The 21,863-nt window shown below is 42.4% G+C and overlaps 1 protein-coding gene across 2 annotated transcripts in view; it reads left to right on the top strand.

Moving 5' to 3' along the window:
- Nucleotides 1–1,006: 1,006 nt before the first annotated feature.
- KPNB1 (karyopherin subunit beta 1) overlaps nucleotides 1,007–21,863 on the top strand; it is a 43,813-nt gene continuing 22,956 nt past the window's right edge. Inside the window, exons 1-10 of one of the 2 annotated variants that reach the window (XM_089531778.1) lie at nucleotides 1,007–1,695; nucleotides 2,484–2,542; nucleotides 7,466–7,648; nucleotides 7,987–8,187; nucleotides 9,111–9,263; nucleotides 11,868–11,927; nucleotides 15,005–15,094; nucleotides 15,202–15,312; nucleotides 19,100–19,201; nucleotides 21,345–21,569. In XM_089531778.1, coding sequence (XP_089387904.1) covers nucleotides 1,656–1,695; nucleotides 2,484–2,542; nucleotides 7,466–7,648; nucleotides 7,987–8,187; nucleotides 9,111–9,263; nucleotides 11,868–11,927; nucleotides 15,005–15,094; nucleotides 15,202–15,312; nucleotides 19,100–19,201; nucleotides 21,345–21,569 — 1,224 coding nt within the window. In that variant the 5' untranslated portion in view covers nucleotides 1,007–1,655. The remainder of the gene's footprint in view (nucleotides 1,696–2,483; nucleotides 2,543–7,465; nucleotides 7,649–7,986; nucleotides 8,188–9,110; nucleotides 9,264–11,867; nucleotides 11,928–15,004; nucleotides 15,095–15,201; nucleotides 15,313–19,099; nucleotides 19,202–21,344; nucleotides 21,570–21,863) is intronic. The other variant, XM_089531779.1, reaches the window with a different exon arrangement.

Below are 21,863 nucleotides of genomic sequence, written 5' to 3'. Positions count from 1 at the left end.
GTGGCACCAGAGCTGGGAGGGGGGTATAACTCCCAGAATTCCATAGCATAAAGTTTGGATGTATAAATGGATAAAAGATTTTTTAAAAAATGGGTTGGGTGGCTGGTGGGAGTAGTTCCTCTGAACTTCCACATCCTGTGGAATCCTGGGAGTTTTTATAGTTTAGGAACAGATATTTAGGATTCTCAGAGAGCTCTGGTGCCACCACAAACTACAACTCCCAGAATTCCACAGCATGGAGCCAAGGCAGTTAAAGCGGGGCCAAAATGGATTATTCCTGCAGTGTGGACACAGCCAAGGGGAGATTAAAACATCTTTCTGCTTAAAAACTGCACACATTCAATCCAGCCTCATCTATCGGGATTAATAGTTTTTTTAAAGGGGGGGGGTTTAGAAAAACCTAGTTTCCTATGATTATAAACTCCCACTCTATAAAGTGGGTACTATAATGAAGTGTTTATTTCAGGAATAAATCCTCCCTTAGCTCAAATGCCCAAGCCTCTAAAGGGGCCAAGCTCTCTCCAAATTAAACCTCGCTAATCTAATTTGAAATACATTCATCCCTCCATTTTGCGGATTTGATTAATATGTCCCCTCTAGGAATATCTAGGTCCTCCAGTGCAACTCTATGGTCAACCTTGACTCCAAGCTGCACTGAAAGACGCTAGAGATTCCTAGAGAGGACACTCCAATAGGCCTCTGTAGCTCTTCCAGTGCAGTTCTACAATCAGTGCCTGTCAGACGTCGACCACAGAGTTGCACTGGAGGACCTAGAGATTCCTAGAGAGGCGTCCTCTCAGCTAAAAACGTCACTCATAAAGGGATTTTGAAAGTAGGAGGGGCAGGGAAAAAAAAGCTGTGCTGGAATCGGCTCTGATTACGTCACGGCTAGTTCGAGCCGTAACCGACCAATCAGAGGGCGAGGGCTGAAGACAGACAGACAACCGCCGGCCGGTGGAGGTTTTAAAAAAAAGAGGGCGGGGCTTCAAACGCTTCCTACGTCCTGAGCTGCGTGCGTGCTCACGCTCGCTTACGTCCGCACGGACGTTACGTGCCTGAAGGCGGAACTCCCTTAAGCCAGTACTTTTGTGAAATAGGGAGTGTGAGGTAGCGTTCCCTTAGAGAGGGCGGGAAAGAGAGAGAGGTGGGGAGGGGCGTGCGCGCATGCGCGCTGCCCTTTCGCGGTCTCCCCTCCCCTCCCTTCCCATTCCTTTAGCTTCACCTCGCCGCGCGCGCCTTTTTTTATTCTCTCTTCTCCTTCCGCCGCCGCCACATTTTCCCCTTCTTTTTATAATACAAGGGGAAGTAGTATCACTTCCGTCGGGGGGTGGGGCCTCCCCGCAGAAGCAGCAGCAGCAGCACTGAGGGCGATAGAAGTAAAAGAGCGCGCGAAGGAGGGAGGAGGAGAAAGAAGAAGAAGAAGAAGCAAAAGGAGGGAAATAAAATAAAACCGCCCGCCCGAGTGAGCGAGCGAGCGAGGAAGAGCCTCCACTTCCGGAGCCGAAGAAGCCGGGAAAGGAAAGCGGAGGAGGAGGAGGAGGAGGTCGCCAGGCTCCGGCCCTTCTCTTTCCTCCCTTCCTTCCTTCCTCCCTCTCCCTCCCCCTTTCCTTCCTTCCTTCCTTCCTCCCGAGTTTTACCTCAGCCTCGCCTCCGCCATGGAGCTCATCACTATCTTGGAGAAGACGGTCTCGCCAGGTAAAGAGGCCCTTCGCCCTCCCTCGGGAAATGGCTCCCGCGCCGGACGGAGGGAAGGGCCCCTTCTCGGCCTCTCTGAGGGGGAGGGGGGGCTGGGGAAGGAGGGCTTGTTCCCATTCGGATCCCACTCTCCCTCCTCCTTCTCTTCCCTGCTTGGCTTTCGTGGGGCCCGGGAGAGGGACGGCGGTGAAGCACAAAGCGGCCTCCTCCTCGGTTGGAGTCCTTCTGGGGAAGCGTGGATGCAGGTGTCTGGAGGAAGGGAAGGCGGTGGGGAGCGTAAGGAATTAGCGGGGGGTCCTAGAGAGAGGATGGCAGCCTCTGGCCTCTTCCTTGGCCTCGTGGAGCGCAGGGCGGGGCGCCTCTCGCTTTCCCTTCCCGAGGGCGCTTAGCAGAAGGCCCCGGGCGAAGCTTTCTTCCACTTCTGCCAGGATTCGCCCGGTTTGGCGGCGCTTTAACTCTTTGTCTGTTTCGAGGCTCTGGAATTCTGGGAGTTGGGGTTCGTTGTGGGCCCAGAGTGGGTTTTGGGTGGCCTGGCTTAGGAAGGAGGGTTTAGATGGGGAGGGTGGCTGAAGGGGTCGGACTCTGGGGCGCCACTAATCTCTCCTTCCCCTTTCCCTATGTGTCTCCTTGCTCTTCCCCAACATCTTCCCCCCATATCTTTCCTCACCCCCCAATATCTCCTTCCTCTCCCTTCAACATTCCTTCCCTCTCCCCCAAATATCTTCCCCCACATCTCCATCCCTCTTTCCCTCCCGATACATCTCCTTCCTCTGCCCCTTGCCCTGCAGATTGCACCGAGCTCGAAGCGGCTCAGAAGTTCCTGGAGCAGGCGGCCATCGAGAACCTGGTAAGATTGCGGGGACAACCGGGCTCCTGCGAGCCTTGGGTGGGGTTGGCCAAAGCCGGATTCCCTCCCTCTATGTCTCTCTCTGTGTGTGTTTAAAAAGCCCCTAGGCCGAACCGCCATAGAGGGGCGCAGCCCAACTCTAGGCTGGGTCCCCCCTTCTTTCTCTCTTTCTGGGGGGGGGGCTGAAGGAGGCAGCCAATGGCGACGCTCCCGGGAGCCTGGCCAGCCAATGGGGAAAGAGAGCCGGCCCCGCGGGAGGGAAAAGGAAGAGGAGGGACGTTGGGCTCCTCCGCCGCGCTGCATGCATGGAGGGGAGGGAGGGAGGGATGGGGCCTGCGGGGGACGGCCATGTGGGGAAGCCGGCAGCAGCAGGAGGAGGAGGAGGCTGGGAACAGGCCCTGCAGCCTAAGTGCTCCGAGGCTGGCCTTCCTTGGTTTCGTTTCCTCTAGTTTAAGCACTCCCATCCCATGCCTCCCATTTTACTCGCTTTCCAGATGGACTGCAAGGAGGGCTCTTCTTCTTAGGTCAGACCAGGCCCAATGGAGCTGGGCCTGCATCTCTTCAGAGCAGTGATTCCCAAGCTCTGGCCTTCCAAGGAGTTTTGGACTTCATTTCCCAGAATCCCAGATCATTGGCCAAGATGGATGGCTGAGGCTCCTAGGAGCTGGGGTCCAAAACACCCGGAGGACCGGAGTTTGGGTATCACTGCTTTAGAGCAAAGTTAATAGTTACGGTAGTGGGAGTTAGGGGCATTAAGCAGGACAGCTTGAGACTTGAAATAAAAGTTCATAAGATACATAAGTAAAAGTACATATAGTGTTAATTCAGTTCTGTTTGTTCCAGAATGCATAACAGTTTGGTGTATTTTATTAAATCAGTTTAACATCTGCTTATATTGAATTAATGGGTAGCTCTCTTCCGAAGAACAGAGATGAATTGATAATTTACTCTATTCCTAGGCGCATGCCTTTTAAGGTCTGTGGGATTCCACAGTGCATAGAAATGACATCATGGACAGTAGAGTTCAGTGGAGGTTTAGGTGCTTTACTTTCAAACTGGTCCCGGTTTCTTCCCTGGAATCTCATAAGTAGATCTAGGAAACACTGAAAACGTGGAGAGCCACTACAGGTTAGCACCAACAGTATTAAGCTAGGCGGACAAATGGTCTGTCTGTGAAAGACAGTTTCCTATTCAATGTAACCCTTTTCTTAGGGTGATGAAGAAACATAAGGGAATTGCACGTTGTGTATTACATTTGCTTTATAGACTGAATGCATATCTGCTTAGGGCTGCGCCAGCAGACAACTCTGTAACTTAGTTTTTATTGAATAACAGGATTACAGGGTTGGAAGAGGCTTCACTGGTCTTTTCAGCCATTACCAATTCAGGAAATCTGGAGCTAGATGTTAAAATACTCAGTACTGTGTATTTTTTCCCCATTCTGTACATTGGTATTTAATTTTCAGGATCATGTTCTGTGGGTTACATTAAAATATCAGTTGACAGTCACATAAACTTGTTTCTTACAAAGGTCTTGATGCACTTTCCCCCCACTTAAGTAAGAGTGGGATACAGAGCAAAGGCTGTCACAACAATTGCACCATTGCTGCAAAACCTTTAGTTCATGCATGCGTAGCCAAACAGACTCTCTCCAGTTGTCTTTCTGCTCACAGTATCTGAATTTTGCTTTTCTTGGAAAGCTAAGCCAAGCAGGTGTAGAGTCTGTATAACTTCATACATGCCCTTTTACTGATAGGTGCACATTTTTCATCTTTGTCTCAAACCTTATTGATACAGAACTAAGATTCTTTTGTCAGGAAGTCTAATGTCAAGTGCTTTGCAGAGAATGTGTGTCAGTATGTTCACCACACTGTAATCCACTTCATGTGGTGCTTTTGGCTCTGAAAATCTTACATGTGAATGCAGAAACCAGCATGAACTAACAATGAAGGATGAATTGCCTTGGAATCTCTCTGCCTTCTTCAGATGTTCTGACCAGGTTGCAAAAAACCCCATAAGATTCCTGGAAGCTAGTATCAGTTTTTAATAGCTTTGTCACACTTTAATGGACCCTTCTTCCTTCCAGAAATGATAGCTAAAGATCAACCACTGAGCTTCTTGGCTGACCGATGATTTGAAATAAAATTCCTTGTGCAGCAACATATCTGCTATTTATGAGTGCTTGAAAAAATCTGAAAAGCAGCTACTATTCATAGGTGTGGGTATTTTAGTGTCACAAATGTTTAGAAGCCTACCTTGCCAATAGATAGCACTAAGCTTTCACTTTTGTATCATAAAACATGGATGGATTCCTAGAGAATTCAGTGTACAGTTAAAATTGTGGGGGGAGTAGAGCAGAGCAACATACTGTGAGGTGGCTATTACATTTCAGATTACTCTTTCTACAGTTTTTTAGCCTGTTCCATCCCATACTTTTGCCCTCTGAGAGGTAGTTGTCTGAGATTTGAGTAACAAAAGAGAATAAGGAACAGTTTGCCCCTCCTGAAACCCTTTACCTTGGCAGATAGTGGTTTCAGATGCATCTGTCATCAGGGCAATGTGTAGTTCTGATCTCCGTACCTTTTACACAAGGTTGTGGGAAGGTGTAACATAAACATACCTTTACTCAGTGTGGTGGTGCATGGGCTGCCACATTTTTGAACCATTTGGAATAAACAATGAAGATCATCCTGGTCTTCTTCCTGGAGGAAAGGATAGGGTATAAGGTAATGTAAGAATATTGCAAATTGAGCTGGATTTTATGTAGGAATTGAAACAGAGCTATTGAAGGAGAACTGGAAAATGGGTTTCTGTTCCATTATCTCATATTTGCTACGAGCCCTTGATAGCATAGGGCTACATAAATAAGGGAAAACTAGCATTCACAAAGCTGCGCAATAGGATCCAGTTGTAGAGAGAAACTTTGGGTTTGTGCTTTTCCAGTAGCAGCCCTCTACATCATACAACAATCTGCTTGAATTTAAGAGATTTTTAAAAGCACTTTGTGATAGGCATGAGAAGGCCTAAATAAATCCTGCTCATCACCCCTTACCATCTTTATGCATATATCCAAGCATCCATGTTTCCAATGCTAGCATATTAAGATTCTTGGTATTTCTTTATTGCCTATCGATTTCTGTCAAATTGGCGTGCAGATCTTAATTAAGCATCACAGTACTGTAAAGCATTTGACTTGTTCGTTCTCAGTCTTTACACATCTAGGCTAAATAAGTGAAACTTATCTGATACCTAAACTCAGCACTCAGCACCTTTTCTTCTTTTTTCCTTTCACGTTTTCTCTGCATGCATTAGTAGTGGAAGTTATTTCATAGCTGCCATGCCAATATATCCTAGTGTAACTGAAAGTAAAGATGATCTTGAAATCTGTCAGGTGCTCTTGAGCAAATTGCCCTTTGCACCCTGTCACTCTGACAAGATTTTTGCAGAGCAGTCTTTGCTTAAAATGGGGCGATTCTGTTAACATGCATTAGACCATTTGGTGACTTTACACAATTTCTTTATTAGCTGGACATGTTGAAATACACAGAACAACACTGGTGTAATTTGCCCGATCAACTGCCCTCAAAACCTCTGCGAGTCACTTCCATGCATTTGAAGTTTTAAAATATTGTAATAGGGAAGCATATTTAACCCGTACTGATACAAGGAAACAGAACGATTAACTTTTAATTTTTGTATGCATAGTATCACTTTGTATGTGAAGATCACAAGCCTCACCATTATCCATTAACATGGCGTACTTTATTATTTGGGGGGGGAGGGCTTAGATGACCCCAAAATTGCATAAACTTCAGAAATGAGTCCAGAGAAGTAATTTTGGGGTTTTGCATAGTTGGAATTCTATTCAGATATCAAGAATCCCATGGTATAGTGTTGCTACAGGTTGCATGTGTCATACCCAGCCTTGTAGCAAGTTGTACATGCCTGGTTTGTATTTTGATCATCTCTCTCTCTCTCTCTCTCTCTCTCTCTCTCTCTCTCTCTCTCTCTCTCAGATATTTCCCCTAACAGTTTAAGATAAGATTTGCTTGTGTGCACATGAAGCACTATTTAGAATGAAATATTAGAAGGACACTGAGAGTGGGAAAGGAGAATAATTTGAACCAGAATGGTGAAATGTAAAAGGAAAGAAAGAAAAAGCAGGGTGAAGGCATCTAGCAGCACCTTTATGTCTGTCTTATTTTACCATGGACTTTCATATATTCCAATTTAGAACCAGATTAATTCCACTTTAGAACTGATGTAGAGACTTAAGCAATGGATGGATTTGTAGCTGGCCCATGTGTGCAGCAGGGTGAAGTTGGTTTAACTATGACATGGAGTAGATCACGGAAGTGGTGTTTGTGTGATCAGCAATGGCCTGAGCACAGTTTTTAAAGAATAGTAGGGGGACATTGGTGGTGCTCCAGATTCTGCTTGTTTCTGTCATTGGGCCTTGCCACCATGGGTTACAATGACGTGTGTGGCAGTTAGTGCTTTCTGAAGGGTTGGAAGTTTTTGGATCTCTATGCTGCTTTCAGCTGCCTGAAGCAGAGCCCAAAATGGCTTGGGCTTGAATAATCTTGAATCATTGAAAAATATGAGTTTGGTGCAGTGGGCTAAATAGGGTTGATGTTCAAGCTTGGCATGGAGTTGCTGAATTACCTGAAGTAAAGCAGTTTGTCCTGGTTTGTGACATGAAGGAGTAGCAAGAAGAAGTAGCTATTAAGATATAAAGACATGTGAATGCTTAGGTTGAAGAACTGATTCAGTCAATCGTTATTAGTTTTTGACATTTAGATTCAGTGAGAAATAAATCCATGTAAAAGCTGGAGTTCAGGTGTACTTCCTTCTCTTGAGAGAAGGAAATAGCTGGTATGGGTTACTAAAGTGTTTCCACCTCACTCTCTCTTTTTTAACCAGCCTACTTTCCTTGTGGAACTGTCCAGAGTGCTGGCAAACCCAGGAAACAGCCAGGTTGCCAGAGTTGCAGCTGGTTTGCAGATCAAAAACTCCCTGACGTCTAAAGACCCTGACGTAAAGGCCCAGCACCAGCAGAGATGGCTTGCAATAGATGCCAATGCTCGTCGAGAAGTCAAGAATTATGTATGTAAAGCCCTAGTACTTTTATTTTTCCTTCACTGTCTTGCTAACTTGTCCAAACAAGCTTTCCCCGTCTCTGTAGTGATTGTGCATTGTGCTTCTATATGTTTCAAAGACTTGGTCCTTACTTGTCCTTCTAACTCCCAAATTAAAAAAAAGTTCAAATTTCTGCAAGTCAAGATTGTTTTCTTGGCTTGTAAAGGCTTCTTAGGAATATTTTTGGGAGCCTGTCATATAATTGAAAGCGGTCTACTTTATAGTCTGCTGCCTAGGGCCACTCATGTTCCTTGTGTGTTATTCTTACCTATTGGTATATCAGTCAATTCCCCTTTTCTTTGCAGGTTTTGCAGACCTTGGGTACAGAAACCTACAGGCCCAGCTCAGCATCACAGTGCGTTGCTGGCATCGCCTGTGCAGAAATCCCCATGAATCAGTGGCCTGAACTTATTCCTCAGCTGGTAGCTAATGTTACAAATCAGCACAGCACGGAGCATATGAAAGAATCAACATTGGAGGCGATTGGCTACATCTGTCAGGATATTGTAAGTCCTACCTCCTGAGTCTGCATTTACTTTTTTTTTTCATGAACCTGTTTATTTTTCTCCTACTCTTAATACCCTAATTGTTGAATTGATAGATGTTGTGATCACCTACAGCTTGTTGAAGGCACAAAGTGAAGGTTGCGCACTGGTTCTTTTTCAGAAGCTTTAAGTATGAGGAACAAGATATATGCATAATTGCTTCTATTTTCCATAATTTCCCACTACTTTTGAGGATGAACGCAGGCTAGTCCTTCATCAGAAATTCAGCTGCCTACTGGGGAGGGATGAAAAAAATCACCATGGGTGAAACAGACAAGTAGAAAAATATCCTCCAGTTGATTGCATCTTGTTTGAAGTTGCTTTTTATTGACCATTAATATATCTTATGTAATGTTATATGAGCAGTCTGTGGATCATATCACCTGTGACCCCTCTGTTATGAAGGAAGGCTCATTCAGAAGGTTCTGGGTGTTTGGGTATTCCATAGGAGTACAGTAGAGAAGATGGAAGATTTTAAAAAACATTTCTGGGGATCTAAGTCTTGTCTTTCTGATCCATTTTCTGTTTCATTCCATGTACATTCTGTTTTGTTCCTCTTCTTGTGTTGTATCACTTTTTTCAGTGATAAGGTCTCTTTGGGGAACATAAATGCTCAAGGATTGTCATATGTGTTCTCTAAAAGAGCTAACATATAACTGTCCCTAGGTAGCAAGGTAAATTTTTCAGTGATGCTTAAGAATATTGTGTGCAAATAGTGTTAGGCCCCGGCTCTTGTATGTTTGGTATCCAGTTGTTGTATGAGTGAGACACCACCATGCTTGTGGTGATCTTCAAAGACTCCCCACTTGCCATAGTTATTATTCTGGTGTCATGTTGGATACTAAACTGCTACTTATGTACTTTATCTTTTATTCCGTTATCAGGACCCGGAACAACTTCAGGACAAATCCAATGAGATCTTGACAGCCATTATCCAGGGCATGAGGAAAGAAGAGCCAAGTAATAATGTAAAGCTAGCAGCTACCAATGCTCTCCTGAATTCTTTGGAATTCACCAAAGCAAACTTTGACAAAGAGGTAAGTGGGCAAATAGGATGGCACAAGGAGAGGCTGTAAAAAAAGAAGCCAATGGGGACATAAAATAAATTCATGGTCTGTGATGAGAAATCATGCACCACGCTGAGTTCTGATGCACTCCCATTTCTGCTGAGACTTGAATTTGTCTGTGCTAGGGGTAGGCTTTTGTACAGCAAGCTCCTATTGTAGTTGAGAACGAATGTTAAATCAACTATAAACAAGAACTCAAGCAAAAAAAACAAATGATGACTTTAAACTGACTTAGCTAAATCTACCAGAGGGAATTGGGCAATTCTGGTAGAAGCAGCTTGGAGCTGTGAGCTATCGTGGCACACACTACCTTGCATGCCCTTATTGGAGATAACTTAAGTACACAGGAAATAAGGCAGTTTCATGAGTATGCTGGGCCTGCAGTTAGCTTCCTAGCCAGTCTGTTCCAAAACTTCGTTTGTATGCTCTTTCCATTTTCTGGTGTGATGTTGCTAGTAGAATGAATTCCTGCATGAGCATTGAATTGACTATGTTTGTCTCCATACTGCAGAAATAATCCAGTTTGAACTATTGTAACTATCATGGCTCAGTGCTATGGAATTCTGGGAATTGTAGTTTTGTGAGGCATTTAGCCTTCTCTATCAGTTCTGGTGCCACAACAAACTACAATTCCCAGAATTCCATAGCATTGAGCCATGGTAGTTAAAGTGGTATCAAACTGGATTGTTTCTGCATTGAAGATGCAGCCTATGTAATAGTTTTATAACATTACCAAAATTTCTCAACAAGTATACAGAGTATGTTTGCATGTTTGGTAGTCACTTCTACAATGTTTCTCAGTATTTCTAATCTCGCAGTTCGTGGTAGTAATCTTTTACAGTTTCATAACAATGTAGACCAAATTTTAATATAGACAGTGTCCCGCAGGGGATCAGTGTGGCCCCATCATCCCTGGCAGTGGCCCACCCTTGGGTTAGAGGCTCCCAGAAGGAAAACAGCTGCAGTGTTCTTGGAACAATAGTGGATCCTTAAATATTTTTGTACTGGAACTTAGTACTGTAGCTAGCTATTGATTTTGACTAATGAGAAGTTTCTTTTTAAACAGGGGTTTTCTTTGATTTTGAAACTTTATTTTTAAATATAAAGCATTACATAAACTAAAATGGTTGAGTGAGAAAAGAAGCAAAAATGGTAGAATGTCATTGTCTACAGGCCTAAATCAATGTTAGTACTGGCTAGAATAGACCCATTGAATCATTGACAATTTGGCAAATAAATATATACATAAGAGTCATTGATTCAGTTAGTAACAATAGGATCTAGGCCCTTGTGTTCATTCAAAAGATGTTGCAGATGAAACTTTGTGTGTGTATCTGTGTTGGAGCATTTTGATGAATTCTTTGTGGTATCCAACTTGCACAAATGGGTCTTTTGTGTCTGCAGAGAGCCTTGTTTGGAACCTTATAGGGCTGAGTAGGTTTTGATAGGCTTTTCACCACCTTCCACTCAAGTAGCAGATAAAAGAGAACCAAGGAAAATCATTGGATGTTCTGGAGCACCCACAGTAGAAGTGGGGGTTGGGGAGCCCCTTTCCGCAGCTTTCTTAGGCAGCTTTCCTCTAGAAAGTTCCAAATGAGGCTCTGCTGATAGAAGATCGATCCATTTATGTGAGTTCCCAGGTGATCAAGCAAAGAACAACAGTTACCTATTCTAATACTACTTGCTAGGCCTCATACAGCTTATTGGTCAATGTCAACATTTATTGTGGTGAAGCCTATACTAATGACACAGTTTAGTAGTGAGTGTCTGGTTCAGCAGTATTATAAGCTGGAGAACTGAAAAAAGTTAAGTATATTGGCTGCTTTTTACACATCCCTATAAACAATGGTTTATCTAAATGTCCATAGGCTTTGCAGCAGACCCTGGGCTTGCATGTCTTTCTCCCTGTCAAGAGTTCCAAAGCGTTATGCTTTAGTTACCTAGTGCTTTCCATTTTGTCCAAGCAGTAATTTAACTGGTTTCAAAATAAAACAACTTCAGACCAGAGTTACAGAGCTGGTTTATTTTAAGCTAACTAGCTAATGTGAGACATGACCCTTGATTCAGATGAAATGAGTAGCCATAATTCATTAGAAAAGGAGGAGTTAAAAGCACTAAAATAATTAATATAAAGCTGAAGTAGCAGAGAATGTAATAAATTAAGGAGCCTGATAGAGATGCTTTCATAAGATGGCAAAATGTAGAGGCAACATAGATCCAGTAGCAGATTAATACTGTGATGAAAGAGTTAAGGTGAAACTGAAGTACTTACAAGTGGAAATAATTGCTATCCCATTACAAGACAAAGTTCACAGTAAGTGATGACCCTTTCTGCTCCAAGCAAACAGCAGCTTGAGCCCCATCTGGCCATTGTCTGTATTTCTCAAGAGAATTCTGGCCATTGTTTTGGGAACTATTTTTTTAATTGAAGACTGAGATAGCTAGGATTCTAGCAGCATTATGTAGACTCTGTTACTAGCTTTTTTTTAACAGGAACTATCCTTATAATTAGTAAGCTTTGCAATTTATGCTTCTAATTCTGTATTTCTCTTTCTCTCTACCCCACACGTCCAGTCTGAAAGGCACTTTATTATGCAAGTAGTCTGTGAAGCAACACAGTGTCCAGATACAAGGGTAAGTAAGTCATAAATGGTTTGTAAAAGTTACAGCAAGTGATAGTACTCTTGGTACAAGACTCATCTCAGGAGCAAACAGAGGTTGAGAGATTCCCATAACCTTGAATAAAAGGATCCTTTTGTAGACAGTAGTTCATACAGGAACAACAGCAGTTTATGGAAATGAAATAAAACTGTTTGATCCTAATCCTGGTGGGATTTGGTGGGGAGGGATGATAAACAGAAGAAGTTTAGTTATGGTTAGGATTGAAGCCTACAGGTTAGCCAAACACTTGAAAGAAAACATGAGTTTTGAGTGGGGTTTAATGAAAGGGAGAATAATACTTTGTTCAGGAAAGAGTTCTAGCTGGGCAGTGAAAAAATTGAGCAGAGTCCTTTGAGAGCAGCTGAAAGGATCAGGGATCCCAGATAGGGATTTAAAGGAGAAAGAGTGTTGTTGGGAGAAACAGGGGGACTTCTAAAGCTAACAATAGGAACTGATGCTTGATTCAGAAAGAAAGAGAAGTCAGCATAAAGATTTGAGATGCAGATTTACATCTCGGTGAGCAATGAGAGATGTGAATCATTTCATTATTGGTTTTGTGGATATTAGTAGCATCAGTAATCTGGGTGGGTTCAGCAAAAGGGAGTTGTAACAAGCAGGAGGGGATATGACCAGAGCAAAGGGAGTTGGAAAGCAAGGTGTGCAACCTTTATTTAATTTTTAGTTTTATTTTATGAGCCACCTTGGGTCCCTTTCTGGGAGAAAGACAGCATTGAAATTAAACAAATAAGCAAACAGATGATTTTTCCCAGCATTATACATAGAAACAATATGATATACCCTGATATCAGTCATAAACATGATGTAGATATGTCAGAAATGATTTTCTTCTAGCCCAATATTCTGTCTCCAGTGGAAATCACTTTCAAGTGGCATCTGCATGGCAAGTAGGTTAAGAGCAATTTAACAGTTGTGACAGGATAAATAGGGTATCAGTGGCCAATGACATGCAGTAATGGGAAGAGGAAATGCCATTACAAGCTGTTAACTGTGTTAGGGGACAGTCATAGAGTGATCATTGGAAAAAGTGTAGTAACACGGAAGAGGAAAAGAGAGGGTTCATTTTGGAAGGAGGTTTTAGTTAGGAGGACAGTTCAGAAGAGATGATCTGATGACCATGGAACAGATTGACTCCCAAGGGTCAGGCTGAAGCTACATGAAAGATGACCGAGAAACAAGCAGTTGGGAGGAGAAGGCAATAATTGGAATTGAGAAATCTCAGGAAGAGATGAAGGATAATTTAATTGTGAAGAGGGCAGGACATTTGTTACTTGTTTATGATTGTTGTTTAAACTCTAGGAACTCTGTCCCTAGGTTTAAGTGCCTTAACTGACCTTTAAGAATAAACTCAAGGCCCAGTTACCATACAGTGTTCTCTATTTGTCAGCAGCATTTGATAATTATCCTCATGCTTCCATTTTAAGATGCTGTGTCTAATAAATCAATTATTCTTCTTTGCATTAATTTGACACTTTTAAGTTTTACAATCAGCTGCCTTCTGCATATGTAGGCGTGTCATTACACTATTTGGTGTCTTCCTGTCAGACACAGGATATTTAGGTGACATGGCTTCATAATAACACTGTTTACAAGTCTATTGTTCCAAAAGGCCAGATGGGACTGTGCTGTATTGAGCACTAGCAAAAGCCTCCCTTGGTCTCTGGTGTTAAACTTACCCCCACTGCTTTTCTAAACATGAAGAATATAAGCAGCCATTCATCATGATAACATTAATTTTGATTGGGTGATCACAAGGAAGCCTACAGCAGGCTGTATACTACATACCATATAAAACCCTAGTTTTGGGGGAAGTGGGATATAAATAAAGATTATGATTACAACCAACACTACTTGCTCAGCTGTCATCTTGTCAAATGAAGAGTTCAGCACCTGATTGGAAGTTGAAAACAGTTTGGTGAATTTCTCCTTAATGCTTGATGAGAGCTAGCCTGGTGCAGTGCTTTGAGCATTGGACTGCGATTCTGGAGACCAAGATTCAAATCTCCGCTCAATCATGGAAATCCACTGTGTGACCTTGGACAAGTCACACACTCTCAGCCTCAGATGAAGGCAAAGGCAAATCCCCGCTGAACAAATCTTGCCAAGAAAATCTCATGATAGGTTCACCTTAGGATTGCTGTAAGTTGGAAACAACTTGAAGGCATACAGAATTCACAACTTGATAGGATTATTAGCTTACTGAATAATCATCCTTAATGTGTTACAGTTCAGCTTGGTGCATAGTTGTACATACTACTTGTAATCAAGGTTGATTAACACAGATATTTTGAAGTAGAAGCAATGCCTTGAAGGAATACTACTCCTCTGCCTGTTTGGTGAAGCACTCTTGTGAAAAATAGCCCTATGACAATCATGTCTTGAGTGGTAGTAGAAAATAAACGCTTCAAGTAACAGCCCCATGGATATGTCCTTAAAGGTGGTGCATTCTGGAAGGCATTGGGCAGAGATGGTTTATAATATTCCAAGCCCCTTTAGTATGTTCCCAAATTAATTCTGGTAAAATAGTAGGCTGGGGGTGGTGATGTAACTGCTGCTTTTTATCTTGGGAGTGTCAGAGTTGTGGTCTACTTATATGCATGCATTTCATAGTTAATAAGTCACAGGTCTTTTGTTACAGTGACACTTAATTAAAATAGCATAGCAGGGTTCTTTTTCAGCCACTTTAATATGCAAGCTGCTTAGTAATTCTCTCTGCATTCTTTCATTCTTTTCTAATTTTGAATTGGGAAGCAGATGCTGGGAGCTGCGCCGGAAAGGCTTGTCTTGCGCCCCGGAAGAAACAATGGGGTGTGCTGGGTGTGCGCCGTGGGAATGAGCCCCGTTGTTTCTAATGGGGCTTAACCTTATGTGGAATTTCCCTTACTTGGCGGGGTTCGGAATGGATCCCCAGCGTAAGGGAAGGGCCAACTGTACATTCTTTGCTGTGTGTCTATTGTGCTACATGTCAGTGAGCTTCCTTGCTTTTCTGAATCCTCTGTAAAAAATAATAATGTCTCTTTCCTTATGTTTAGGTGCGAGTAGCTGCTTTACAGAACTTGGTAAAGATTATGTCTCTTTATTATCAATACATGGAGACATATATGGGTCCTGCACTTTTTGCTGTGAGTATTCAAGACCAGGAGTCTAGAATGGCAATTTAGTTGTTTAATGGGCATGTTGTCTGGGCAAAAGAGAAATTTGATTTCAAACAACTTTGCTTTTTCCAAAGATTACAATTGAAGCCATGAAGAGTGACATAGATGAGGTGGCTTTGCAAGGGATCGAATTCTGGTCAAATGTCTGTGACGAAGAAATGGATCTTGCTATTGAGGCATCAGAGGTGAGCTAATGCCCTGTGAATAACATGTTCTTCAAACCATGTAGTACAGTTTGTACAGTTGAACATAGTCTTTGGTCCATGATGAGACACCATGCACCACTCTGACTAAAGTGATGCATATATTTCCTATAAATGCTGAGACCAAACCTCACAAACAATACCTGTTCCTATTTGTTGTTCTCCTCTCTGAACATCCAAGAAATACAGGAATTGAGGGGGACAGGTTGCCCTCCTTACTTTTCCTAGCAGTTTGTCAACATCTGCAGTACTCATAAACTGAAACCGATCCAGTGTAATCCTACTCACAAAGTTCCTGGACACCCCCATTGTCACTTTCTGGTGTAATGATGACATCGAAGTTAGCTCTTATCTAAGTGATTTTTATCTGTGAAATGAATATTAAAACCATGACAGTGAACTGCAGAAGGCACTAGAATTGGATTCAGGGTGTCTGAGTTAGAACTCGCACCATCCTCAGTAGTTCAGCTGAACCTGAATTTGCAGATGTGATATGTGCAGAGAAGGGTTTTTCACTGCACATATTGCTAACTTCTAGGAACAAAGGTTGTTTTCTGTATCATGTCAGATATAAGTCAAGTTTTCCTCCATCTGTGCTCTAGTCGTCCTTTTTCAGCTCCCTGAGGTCTTCTGAATACCAAAGAGCCTCGTTGGTAATAGGTCAGAGGGAACATTTGGTGCATTTGTATCAATAATCTTATTTTTTTTATTGGTTTGAAAAAATAAAGAAAGCATTTTTACAAGCAAGTACAGTGCGCCCTTTCTTTACGCGGGTGATCCATTCCGGATCCCCACGTAAAAGAAAAGGTGCGTAAGCTCAAGCCCCATTGAAAGTAATGGGGCTCGTGCACAGCGCCAAGGTTGCGTGCCCCATTACTCCTTCCGGGGTACGTGAGGCTTTTTTCTGGCACGGCTTCCAGCATATGACGCGGGCGCACTGTACTTCAACAGAAAGCAATAAATGTCCCCATTTTCCCTCACCCACCCATCCCCCACCCACTTTCCACATAAGACTTCCGAAAGACTATGTCTTCAAGGTGTGATTTGTTTTTGTTACTTAGCCACTTCATTCAATGTCACAAATTAAATTTCTGCGAATCCTCAAACCTTTTGTTAACAGTGTTCCTTTAGAAATTAAGTCTTCTAACATCCTCTCTCATATTCTGTTCTACTATTTTCTAGTTTAACAGTACAATTCCAGGTCTTTTCACAATATGTTAAAAAGCTCTGCCATTTTTGTTTGTGATTCTCCTGATTTTCTCCATTTATTACATCTGAGATTTTATCCATTTCCACCACTTCTACCAATCTCAACATCCAGCTGTCTATAGAGGGACTATCTGGGGATTTCTATATTCGGGCAAGCGTTACTCTTGCCACTGAAATCATATATAAAATTTGTTTTTAATATTTGTTTCTGTCAGTCGTTGTTATGCAGTTAGTCATATTTAAGAGATATAGCTCTGTTGTAAACTGAAAAATAGATATTAAAGATATCAGAGATTATTTTGTGAAGTTGTTTCCAGAATTTCTCTATTACTAGAAACGTCCACCACATATGGTACCATGCTCCAGAGTTTTTCTTGCATTTCCAACAAACCAAGTTACTATTTCTGTTTGAAAGTTCCTCGACTCTTATGAGCGATTGCATTTGCAGAGATTCATGTGTTTTAGGTGGCATTTCTATTGAGACGCATCTATTAGCTTGTGCTTTAGCTAACTGCAACCTTGTGGCTGTTGACATTTTTAAGGAGTGACACTTCTCTCTGAATGGTGGGGAATTACCATTAATTTTCGTTTTTGAGTTATAAGGTGAAGTCAGTGTAATCAACACCTTTAGATTTTTTGTATGCTGTTATGATCCATGTATATTGTTCCGGATCCTGGACTAGATAGGAAAGCCAATGCCGCCAGAGGGGGGTTTGGTTGCTTCACTGGCTGGTAACACCTCAGTACTAATCACCAAGACTTATCAAGCCTCCTCGAAGCCCCAACTTATATCTCTCTTACTGGAGAGACAATATCAGGAGAGAGAAAAACAGAGGGAAGAATCAAGCCGCCTCGATTGTCATTGACAGAGATGTGGGACATAAATAAAACTTTTTTTATTTATTTATTGTCTCCTCCTCTTCCTTTCCTTTCCCCCAAACCCCCCTGAAGTTTCCTTCAGACAGGTTTTGCCTGTAGATGCGAAACCAGAAGTCTGTCTGTGAGTTTATAATTTGTATTTGCTTATAGTCTTTAAAATTGTCCAAATATCTCTTTCTGCTGCTGGGGGGGGGTGGTTTTCAAGCTACCACCACCCTCAATAATAATAATAATATAATAAATATTTATTTATATCCCGCCTCTTCCGCTTTGAGGATCGAGGCGGGTAACAGCAAAGTTAATACAATATACAACAATAAAAACAACAAACCCCAATAAAACCCCAACCCTCCCTCCCAACTATAAAATTAAACAGTAAAAGATGGTTAAAAAGTACATAACAATACATCAAAATTAAAAAACAAACTACTTAAGGAGGAGGATTCGATTGGTTCTGGACATTATCAGTCGGGGAAGACCTACCGGAAGAGAAAGGTTTTTGTCGCCTTTTTAAAAGCCTCGAGTGAGGATAATTGGTGAATCTCTTCCAGCAGGTCATTCCAAGTTTATGGAGTGGTGACAGAGAAGGACCTCCGGGAGGTCACCGCCAGTCTGGTCTTTCTAGATTGTAAGAGGTTTTTCCCGGAGGATCGGAGTGTGCGGGAAGGATTGTATAGGAGGAGGCGTTCCTTCAAGTAGACTGGACCCAGGCCATGTAGGGCTTTATAGGTGATAACCAACACCTTGTACTGTGCCCGGAAGCTAATAGGCAGCCAATGTGGTGATTTTAAAATAGGTGTAATATGGTCAAACTTGGATTTTCTGGCGACCAGTCTGGCTGCCATGTTTTGTATCAATTGGAGCTTGCAAACATGGCACAAAGGTTGCCCCATGTGGAACGCATTGCGGAAATCAAGATGAGGTTATTAGAGCATGTACGACCATTTTTAGGTCCTGCTGCTCCAGGTAGGGGCGCAACTGGCGTATCAGCCAAAGCTGATAACAGGCATTCCTGGCTGTTGCATCAATCTGAGAAGACAATTGAAGCAACGAATCCAGGAGCACCCCCAAGCTGCAGATGCTGTCTTTCAGGGGAAGTGTGACCCTGGTAGGTACAGACACTGCTGTGCTAATTGTTGCTGGAAGGTTAAAGAGGAAGTTTCAAGGCCACCGTTGCTCTCAGGAAACCTCAGAAACTACGCTGCTGCCATTGCTGTTGATTGCTGATGAAGAATTGGGGGGTGGTCCCCAGGCCACTGCCACCCTCAGGGAGCTGCACTGCTGCTGCTGCTGTTTTTGTTCCAGTTTTATCAATAGCTTTAGTCAAGTCTTGATTACATCTGTTGACCAGGGCTTCGACAGGATCAGCATTGAGACATACCAGCCATAAAACGCTCTGAGACTTTCTGGAATCCTGAAGGCTCCATTAGCATTCAATTGCAGATCATTTTAATATCACCTCTATAGGGATAGACAGTAGCTATAATGCTGACTCTGCTGGGTTGCTATTGTCAATATTTACAGGTGTTCTAAACAGCTGGGCATATTTGAAACTCATTTCACCATTAACCTCTCTGAAGTATTTAATCTTTAAGAGTCAAATTGGTAGATCTTTTTCAGAGGTGTATAGAATCATAGAGTTGGAAGAGACCCTAATGGAAATGAGTATTTTCTTTTCTAGGCCGCTGAGCAAGGAAGACCTCCAGAGCATACTAGCAAATTCTATGCTAAGGGTGCACTACAGTATCTTGTCCCAATTCTCACACAGACACTGACCAAGCAGGTAAGCTCTATGTGTGTGTGCGTGCGAGTGTGTGTGCGCGCATATATACCAGTATTCAGATGAAGGAGTTCCATGACATGTAGTAATTCCTGTGAGAAGTTGGAGGACAGACCTGGAACATAGTTCAGTTCTGTTGAGAAAGGTAACATTTTAATAAATTAGTATTCCCTTTAATTTGTTGTCTTCTACTGTAATTTTTATTGTACAGGGGCTCTGAAATATTTCTGGCAATTTATGACATGAAACTGTTCACCTTAATGATAAATAGTGTATCATTCTCACTACTTTTTGGCCACTACTTTGATTCAGTGGAGAAATAAGAGACATGTCTCAAGATGTTCAAACGGTTGTTGCCTGTTGGTGGAAAAAGGGTCTTTTCAGCTTATATGTACTTTTAATATCATTAGTACATTTAGAACTTCTGTAATTGTTGTGTCCTTCAGGTTGTTTCCAACTTATGGTAACCCCAAGGTAGACTTACCTTGGCATTTTTTAGCAAGATTTGTTTAGTGGCAGTTTACCTTTACCTTTCTCTGAGACTGAGAGTCTGTGACTTTCCCAAAACCAATGTATGCCCAAAAATTGACCCTAAAATCCAAGGTTGACTTACATATGGGTCAGTACAATAAAAACCTCCTTTCCCCACCAAACCTCACATTTAAATCCACTTCTTTCCCTTCCCCATCAATGTTAAAACCTTTTTTCACCACCAAACCCCACATTTAAACCCACTTCCTTTCCAGTCTGATGTTAAAGACTTCTTTTACCACCAAACCATGCATTGATCCAGAATGTCTGTGTGCACTCTGCTTCATTCCCTAGGAGGCAGGCTGTTTAGATGACATTCTGCTGAGGTCAGAGTTAGGCAGTACTGCCAATGTCTCCAGAGACCAGTCCTGTGCTTGCTAACTTTATTGTATCAAACCAGCATACCCGGTTATTTTAAAAGTTTAACAGGGGTCGGTTGTTTTATGTGTCATGGGGTCTTTGGTTCAAATAAAGCTTCAACAGCATTTGTACTCCTGAGGCTCAAAACATAGAAATCTTCTGATGAGGGAATGTCTGTTTTTTCTTCCACCAAACCAGAACTGATCTCTGTAGCATGAACTGTTTCAGGATTGAGCCAAGAGGTAATGCAGGGTTGCTGTGCATCATCTTGCTTTCAAAGAAATCCTGTTAATAAATGATAATAATAATAAATAGTTTATTTATATTTCCTGCCTCTCCCAGTTGGATCGAGGCAGGATTACAACCTAAAATACATACATAAAGCAATTGATAAATCACAACAACAATATTAATTTTAGTTAAAAAATCAACTCTGGCAATAATGGATTACAGAACAATCGTAGTCGGAGTTGTGGAGCAGTGATCTCTTATATGAGATCAGGTGGGTATGCCCGCCAGAAGAGATCTGTCTTAATTGCCCTCTTGAAAACATCCAAGGAGGCTATTCCATAATTTTGAGGCAGCAGCTGTGAAAGTTTTTTTGGGAAGTTGTTACTAGTCTAGGTGTTCGTAATTCCAATAACTGCTTCCCAGATGTTCTGAGTGTACGGCACAGATTATATAGGGAGAGGCATTCCTGCAAGTAACTTGGGTCCAAGCCATGTAGCGCTTTAAAGGTAATAACCAACACTTTGTACTGCGCCCAGAAGCTGATCGGCAGCCAGTGAAGAGATTTTAACACAGGTGTTATGTGGTCAAACCTGGAAGAACCAATGACCAATCTGTCTGACATATTTTGGATCAGTTAAAGTTTCTGAACTTGGCACAAGGGTAGCCCCATGTAGAGCACATTACAGAAATCAGGACGAGAGATTACTAGTGCATGTACCACTGTTTCAGTGTCCTTTTGGTCCAGGTAGGGACGCCTGGACCAAAAGGTCCAAGTAGGTTACCATGCTTTAGGGTCTTTGCTGTGAATTTTACTGCACAAGAAATGAGAATCTGTAGTATCAAAAATATTATTTGTATTTTGCATAAAATAGCAACTGAATAACTTTAATTATTTATACTGGTAAAACACATTTCCATGTATGTGTTATCTCCAGGGCTACAGAGTAAAAGGGCCCTAATTGTACAGGTTATATGCAAAGAGAAGCTGACTTGGGTGCTCTCTCTCCATCTTGACCCCACTTAGGATGAGAATGATGATGACGATGACTGGAACCCCTGCAAAGCTGCTGGTGTCTGTCTCATGCTCTTAGCTACCTGTTGTGAAGATGACATTGTCCCTCATGTTCTGCCCTTCATCAAAGAACACATAAAGAATCCTGACTGGCGATACCGAGATGCTGCTGTCATGGCATTTGGGTGTATTTTGGAAGGACCAGAGCCCAACCAGCTCAAACCCCTTGTCATTCAGGTGAGGGAGTGCCCTTTTTATGGAGCGATGGATTTGGTTAGTCATATATGACCTAGTGCAGCAAGTGGAAATACTGGACGTGTTGCCTTTAGTTTTTGATCGGATGTGAAAAACTCCAATTTGTGAAGTAAATTTGTTGGTGTGGGATTGGAGAGGGGCAGGAGGTACTAGATGGCTGCATCTGTACTTCTTTCCCAGAAAAGAACCTCATACCAAGTCTACCCATTAGCCACAGAACAAAAAAGACGTAGGAGTTTGCTCACCCTTCCCTGCTCTAAGGAACGAGTGGCAAGC

Source organism: Sceloporus occidentalis, unplaced genomic scaffold (genome assembly GCF_023333645.1).
Source record: "Sceloporus occidentalis isolate IW3139 unplaced genomic scaffold, rSceOcc1.0.p SCAF_7, whole genome shotgun sequence".
In the NCBI taxonomy this organism is placed as follows: domain Eukaryota; kingdom Metazoa; phylum Chordata; class Lepidosauria; order Squamata; family Phrynosomatidae; genus Sceloporus; species Sceloporus occidentalis.
This window is presented reverse-complemented; position numbering and strand designations above follow the sequence as displayed.